The sequence below is a fragment of the Geotrypetes seraphini genome, chromosome 8 (assembly GCF_902459505.1).
Source record: "Geotrypetes seraphini chromosome 8, aGeoSer1.1, whole genome shotgun sequence".
In the NCBI taxonomy this organism is placed as follows: Eukaryota; Metazoa; Chordata; class Amphibia; order Gymnophiona; family Dermophiidae; genus Geotrypetes; species Geotrypetes seraphini.
This window is the reverse complement of record NC_047091.1, coordinates 7,311,216-7,319,331: the sequence shown is the minus strand read 5'-3', so window position 1 is coordinate 7,319,331 and position 8,116 is coordinate 7,311,216. Positions and strand designations below refer to the sequence as shown.

General features: G+C 43.7%; 1 protein-coding gene across 1 annotated transcript in view; it reads left to right on the top strand.

Moving 5' to 3' along the window:
* The first annotated feature begins 575 nt into the window (after positions 1-575).
* Positions 576-8,116, top strand: part of OPRD1 (opioid receptor delta 1) — a 51,632-nt gene continuing 44,091 nt past the window's right edge. The window contains exon 1 of the mRNA XM_033956397.1: positions 576-805. Coding sequence (XP_033812288.1) covers positions 576-805 — 230 coding nt within the window. The remainder of the gene's footprint in view (positions 806-8,116) is intronic.

Genomic DNA, 8,116 nt, shown 5'->3' with positions numbered 1-8,116 from the left:
AAACGGATTCTTTCTGGGTCCCCCCCAATTGCTGCATTCTGCTCCGTTTTCAATAAATATTTCAGACGAAATCACTACATTACGAAAGAGCGCAATTTTCCACGGCTCACCCAAAGTGATACACGACAGGGAAGGAGGCTGCGGGAGCTCGCTGGAGCCATCATTGCAAGCAGCCGGAGCCCAGAGATCCCTCCCCCTCCCGCACACTCACATAAACCCCCACCACCACATCTGCAAAGCATCCACTCGATTTCAAGCAGGAGCCCCACACCGATAACAACCTGAAAGACCCTACCGTCTTTGGGTTAGACCCTACCGTCTTTGGGTTTTTCATGAGTAGCCCAACCCTACCTCCATACAGGGACTTGAGGGAGTTAGCGACCACTTTGAGACTGCAGCTGTCCTAGTCACTGTCCGGATATTCATAAGCCCGCGTGAGATTAAGTCGAGAAGAAAGCTAACGGTGTCCGTCCAGCCTTGGACGAAGTCTCTCCTTCCGCCTTTCCCAGATGCTTTTCGACTGAAAAAAACGAGCTGCCTCTGCCGAGGAGAACGGACTGAGCCTTGGGAGAGAAATGGAGCTGTCCACGGTCTCTGGTGCTGAACTGTACGCCGAGTCTTTCTTCAACGCGTCACAGGGCTTCACCATGACCTCCTACTACAATACCAGCTTCAATGACACTGAACCCTACCCGGTGAAAAATGTCACCTCCATAGCCATTGCCATAGCTATCACGGCTTTGTATTCTGTGGTCTGTGTAGTGGGACTCCTTGGAAATATCCTGGTAATGTATGGGATTGTCAGGTAAGGAAGAAAAAAAAAAAAAAAACCCCAGGGGTGCTCTCAGTTTTTCTAATTTCTTCTATGATCTGAATATATTCCACTGCGACAAAGGCGAGTAGATCTGCAAGACCCAGGCAGAGAAGGGCAAAGTTCTATTGCAATGCAAAATGTCTCAAAGTGAATTAGAAGCTACATAATACCCAGGTCTTGAAGCTCTTAATGCAAATAGTTCTAGCTGAGGTTTTTTTTTTTAAATCCCCTTTTCTACAACGTTGCTAGCATTGGTGCATTGAGGAAGTCATTTAAAAATAAATAATGCAGAACTAGCTGTGATTGGGGAGGGGTTGGGCGTGTTGGCTTAAGAAGAGGATTAACACCAATGACTATGCAAAAACGATGCAATGGTAGATTTGAAGTTACAAAGTAATGTGGTCTGGTGTGCCTGGTTCGACCTTGGGTAGGTAGGATGTATCTACACAATATTATAACCACATGTGTGTTTGGGTTTGTATCAGTAATTCACAAGGATTATAAGAGGGGCTGCTGAACAGTTCTCAGCCCAACCATGAAGAGAATGATCTGGAGCCATGAAACTTACAAGTTATTCCGCACTTCTCTTGACACTTTTCACTCGTCTAGGTTGGGCTGAGAACTTTCCAGCTGCCCTTCCTATCGTGATGTCATAATGCCTCGTTCCACCAATGCCTAAGAGCCAACCCCATTGGCGATGTCACAATGACTTGGTTTCCCTCTACTTGTGCCCATTTACCTCATTGAAACAAAAAGTGTCAAGAAAAGTGTGGAATAGCTTGCAAGTTTCATGGCTCCACATCATTCTCTTCTTGCTTGGGCTGAGACCTTTTCAGCTGTCCCCTGTAACGGCTTTTGTTCAAGAAACTCATGTTCCTGGTATTCAACATAAATAATGAATCACTGGTGATTCATTTGCATTTCATTAACATACATAGTGACTGTAGAAATTTGGGAAATGAGAATAACCTCAAGTCTTATTAAAAGGCAGAAGTGTTGTCACACATTTCAATGCCAGCCCAGCCCGAATGGTCTTCCACAAAATGTCAGTATGTCAAGAGTTAGGGAAACTCAACGCACGAATGACAGTGTACCGTCAAATTTCGAACCCTGCATTATTTGAAGCCACATTTTTATACTTCCATGTCAGTTCATTTACTGGTATTCCATATTTACAGAGGCTCTTTCCTATCTGAGATGGCGACGTGGGATATTAGGCATGCAGGAAGGGGATTCATTTTGTGAACAGTTTGGGGCCACTTTTGTTCTCGTACCTAAGTTGCACCAAATTTAGCAAACATTTCAGTGTCCTTTTAGATGGGAAAACAGTGTTGCAAAAATAGAATAAATGAACTTTCAAATCTCATAATGAATTCTGTGACCTGAAGGTGGATGTACCAAAAAAGTTACTTAAGCGTCGGCTGACTATGATAATAATAATAATAATGATTTTCTTTCCAATCATTTGCTTCTTCCTATAGAACTTCAAATTAGAGAATGACACGGGGAAAATATTTATCACCGTTCCCGCCCCGTCCCCGTGAGCTCAGTCCTCGTCCTTTCCCCGACCCCGCCATTTCAGTCCCCGTCCCTGCCCCGTAAGCTCGATCCCTGTCCCCGCCCTGCAAACTGTCAGATCCCATCCACACAAGTCTTGAATAGTTATGATTTTATACAAACTTATTTTATTAAAGTATAAAAAGAGACTATTCTGTACAATTGTCATTTTATAAACACAAATAATACCGAGCAAGGATCAACAAAACCCCTGTCTCCCCTCCTTTTCACAAATATCCCCTCCACTATTGTGAAAACTAAACAAACCAAATTATGAAATGCTACACAGAAATGCTACACAGAAAAATCAAGCTAACAGAATACTTCAGACACACGTGGCAGGAATAGTTAGGGGAGTGCAACAGAGAGAGAGCCCTAAGCTAGCTGGAAGCTAAAGAAGCACAGCCTGGGCTTTGCGGTCCCCAATTATGTCTAATACCAGCTCTAGCAGGATACATATTTCAAATATGAAATATTCTGGTAATTTTATTCTTCAAATCACATTGGTCTCAGGCTTTGGTTATGGGTTCCTTTTGTCTTCATCGTGGCATAGCTGGCTCCTGAAGGTAAAATAGGCCCAAGAAGAGCTGCGGAGGAGATGCCGAGTCTGACACAGGCACAATTTTTATACCATAGGAGCAAGACTTTTTACCGCTCCCGTGGGGCGGTGAAAGGTCTTGTCTCCATTCCTGCGGTAAACCACTTGCAAATTTCTCCATTCCTGCGTATTTATTGCGGTGGCCACGGATTACCATGATAAACTGTCCCTGTGTCATTCTCCACTTCAAATCTTCTCTCTCTTTGTTGGCCATCACCTACACTCGCTTGCTTTTTTATTCCGTCATCCCATCCAGGATGGGAATTCCTTACCACGGGAATAAAAAGTAAACAAGAAGGGTAGAAATGAACATATTCTCTTCCTCCCTACCCCCCCAAAAGAAAATGATTTATTGGGTTTGATTCTGCTAATACTTTGCATATAATCTCTAGCATTCAGTAAGAAACTATATGAACTTCAGGGCTGTGCTACTCTGAAAGCAACCCCAGTAAGATGGCAACTTTTCAATCCAACAGCAGTTACACAGGAACCTCTGGATTGCGAAGAGGGAGAAGGAGCAAATACGTTACTCATCCCATGCCACAGCTGGACACCTGAGTACATAAGTGCCTGTTCTATGAGGGGGATGCTTAAGCATCTCTAATATTGAACAAACTCCTCCTTTGTGACCAGATATGAGTAATTTCTATAGGGTTTGGCACACCCAGTTGCTTGGGACACTTTGTTCTTGTGCCTTATAGAGAAGATAGAGTTGGCCAAAGTGCAATAGAAAGTCAGTGGGAAAGGAAGCCAGTGTCAATAGGTTCCCTCAACTCTTTTCAAAAGAAATTCCAAGTGAATTTAAAACTTAAGGAGGGCATCAGGGAAATATACTGTGGTGACCACCCATTTAGCTGTAGGATAGCCTGCGACTCGGAAATTATTCCCTGCAGAGCATCTAAAGTTAGGCACTGGGATGACGCACACCGAGTCTCCCTTTTCTCAAGTCGCATAAGAGTTTAAAAAAAATAAAAATAAAAAATAATCATGGGCCACTTCAGTAATGTTCCAACGCTCATAGCAATTCTATGAGCACGGGAGCTTGTACAGCACTAGCCTGTGATTTAAAAAAAAAAAAAAAAAAAAAGCCCTTACACAGCTTGATGAAAGGGGGCCTAAGTGAATTGTGCGTGCAATTTTCATTCTAGAACCGTTCTAGAATGTTAGCGTAAGTCCATTGCATGCCTAACTGTAAGGCATGAGCACTTATACTAGCTCATTGGTTGATGTAAATTATGGGCCCTCAAATCCAGTCCTTAAGGTCCACAACCCAGTTTTCAGGATTTCCACAATTAATATGTATTAGATCCCGGTTCCATTTACTGCTCCTATTGCATGCGACTAGATCGCATATGTCTTAAGAACATAAGAAACGCCTTCACCGGATCAGACTGAGGTCCATCTAGTCCGGCGATCCGCACACGCGGAGGCCCATTTAGGTGCTCCTTTTTGGAGACCCGGTTTTCCCCGTATCCCTCAATATGATCTGCAAGAAGGTGTGCATCCAACTTGCGTTTGAAACCCAGAACAGTAGCCTCTGCCACCACCTCCTCCGGGAGAGCATTCCAAGCGCCCACCACTCTTTGTGTGAAACAGAATTTCCCGACATTTGTCCTGAACCTGCTGCCATTCAGTTTTAGGCTATGGCCTCTTGTCCGCGTCACATCTGAAAATGTCAGTAATGCTGCTTCCTGGTCAATTTGATCAAATCCCTTTAATATTTTAAAAGTCTCTATCAGATCCCCACGCAGTCTTCTCTTTTCAAGGGTGAAGAGTCCCAGTTTTCCGAGGCGTTCCATGTAGCTTAAATTCTCCATGCCTTTGACTAGTTTCATGGCTCGCCTCTGCACCCTCTCCAACAGAATTTTATCCTTCTTAAGGTATGGAGACCAGTGTTGGACACAGTATTCTAAGTGCGGTCTGACCATTGCTCTGTAAAGTGGCATTATAACATCTTCCGACCTACTCGTGATCCCCTTCTTAATCATGCCTAACATCATTGTGGAAATCCTGAAAAGCAGGCTGGTTTGCTGCCTACCTGTCAGCTTTCGGATTTACCGCAGTACCCGCCACTTTGTCAGTCGGTAAGGATTCCATTTCGGCCCTGACGCAATACCGTTGTGGGCAACCAGCAGAGCGTTTGGATTCCTGATGCAGGCCTTAGGGGCCGAAACACGATTTCGTGTTGAGTCTTTTTGATGTCATCCATTGGTTTCCTGTCATCCATTGGTTTCCTGAATAAGGAAATGGAAAACAAGGTATAGTGTCCAAATAATTGTATATAATCGAACAAAAATGATGGAACACTAATGATGTGTATAATGTGATTTAAATCAAGGGAAAAAAGACCTCAAAATACCCCCAAGAGTGTGATCAATGAAGTCACGACTATTTTGGGGTTGGGTATCATCACAGGTCAAAAATCCTTGAATATAATATTTTTAATTAAATTTTTAGAATTTGATTTCGTGATAAATATTTAAATAAATAATATAATATATATCAATTTTCTATCAATGTTTTCTTCTTTATAGATGAGCATTGAATGACCAGCAACTAATGATTCAATTCCATATAATTTTTTGTCATTCTTGATTTAGAAAATACTATTAAGCACTTATCTTAATAACCCGACGGAGGCCCAGTCCGTTTCGCACCAATGGGCTTCTTCATGTTTTGATCAAGCAACGACTTTACCAGCGGCAAATATTATTATCAATGAGCAATATTGAAGTCTAACTGGCAAGTTAATAAGCCTTTTCAGTACCCTTGAAGAAGCCCAATGGTGCGAAACGGACTGGGCCTCCGTCAGGTTATTAAGATAAGTGCTTAATAGTATTTTCTAAATCAAGAATGACAAAAAATTATATGGAATTGAATCATTAGTTGCTGGTCATTCAATGCTCATCTATAAAGAAGAAAACATTGATAGAAAATTGATATATATTATATTATTCATTTAAATATTTATCACGAAAGCAAATTCTAAAAATTTAATTAAAAATATTATATTCAAGGATTTTTGACCTGTGATGATACCCAACCCCGAAATAGTCGTGACTTCATTGATCACACTCTTGGGGTATTTTGAGGTCTTTTTTCCCTTGATTTAAATCACATTATACACATCATTAGTGTTCCATCATTTTTGTTTGATCCATTGGTTTCCACCATAAAGGCAATTGAACCTGGCTTGTGCCGTCCATCGCTCTTCCTTTGTGTTGGACCTTGTCTGCGGTGGATTTTGTTCTTCTGTTTCTATGTAGTTTGACAGTAGTTTTGTCTAAATTTAAAAGAGGGGGGGGGGGGTGTTAGAGGCATGGTGTGGGCTGGACTGGGGTTGGCTAATGATGGAGATTTTTCTGCTAAAATCAAACATTTAAGAATATGTCCAGGTCACATTTTGAATGTTTAAGGCTAGACCTGTTTTACTAATGAATAAGTGCCACAAAGATGCCCAAACGGACTAGATGACCACTGGAGGAATAAAGGCATGACTCCCCAATGGTCAGTGACCCCCCCTCCCCCTCCTCCCCAAAGATGTGAATGAAACATGCTTGGGTGACAGCTTCAGATTGTGTGGCCAGTCTTATTAGAGCAGCAAGAAGGTCTCTGGAATAGCCTGGTGGCCAGTGCAGTGGACTCCAGAGAAAGAGACCCAGGCCCATATCCCACGCTTACTACTACGCTTGTGGTGGGAAGTGTGAGCCCACACACCCTGTCATACCACCAGCCCCAGTCAATACTGTTCCAACCCCACCTCATTCTCCCGCCATGTCGCTACTGTCCCTTCACCATCCTCATAGTTTCCTTTCCCGTCCTCATATCAAACTCATATTTAAAAGATCTTGTAAATTTAAACAAAATATAAAATGCATACTATAACCAGTGGCGTAGCAAGGGTGAGAGGTGCCTGCAGCGGTGGTGCCCCTGCCCTGCCCTCATCTCTGCCCCCCTGCTGCACATGCACCCCTCTTATCAAGGTTATCTAGGCGGTTTACAATCAGGTACTCAAGCATTTTCCCTGTCTGTCCTGATGGGCTCACACTCTACCTAATCTACAAGGAGCAATGGGGGGGGGGATTAAGTGACTTGCCCAGGGTCATGAGGAGCAGTGTAGGATTGAACCCACAACCTCAGGGTGTTGAGGCTGTAGCTTTAACCACTGCACCACTCTAGATATCAAAATGTAGCTTTAGTGAGCCAGGGACAGGACAATCAAGCCATTGTGGCATCACTGATGAGGTTGGCTCTTATTGGTGGAATGAGACATTATGATGTCACAATACCAGCTCTGGTTATCAGAGGCTGAAACTTTTCACACTATTTATTTATTCAATTGTCTATACTGTTCTCCCAGAGGAGCACAAAATGGTACTCAAGCATTTCCCCCTCTGTGTCCTGGTGGGCTCACAATCTATCTAATGTACCTGAGGCAATGGGGGGATTAAGTGGGTCACAAGGAACAGCATGGGGTTTGAGCCCACAACTTCAGGGCGCTGAGGTTGTAGCTCTAACCACTGCGCCACTCCTTCCTTCACTGCCACGAGTAACAACTTCGATGTGCGCCTCGTGACCCCCATCAGCTCTCCCTCTGATGTCACTTCCTATGCGAGGCACCCAGAAGTGACATCAGCGGGAGAACCGATACGGTCACGAGGAACACGCTGAAGTTGTCGCTCTCAGCAGTGAACCACCAGAGGTGCAGGGGGCGCACATGGGGCGAGGGGAGGAGTGGGAAGAGGCGGGAGGGCGGAAAGGAGGAGAGATGCCAGTGACCCCGCCAACATGGCGTCCAGCGTGGATCGGGCCCTTACTACATCACTGACTATAACGTCTTAAAATTTAGCACAAAACAATAGGTATTATTTTGATGAATATGCAAGAAAAACATATTCTTCTTATGAATATGAACAAACTACACTTCTCCCTCCATATTCGCGGTGGTAGGAGATTAACAGACCCGCGAATACAGAAAAACCGCAAATAACTTTTTCATATGCTATTCACGGTTTTCTATTAAGACCCATCGTGAATATGGCGAAACCGCGATCAACGTGGTGGGAGACCTGGCCTGTTCCTGAAGGAGAGGCAAAACGCGACAAAGAAAGTGCCGGAATCGGCAATTTTTCTCTGTAAATGCTTGG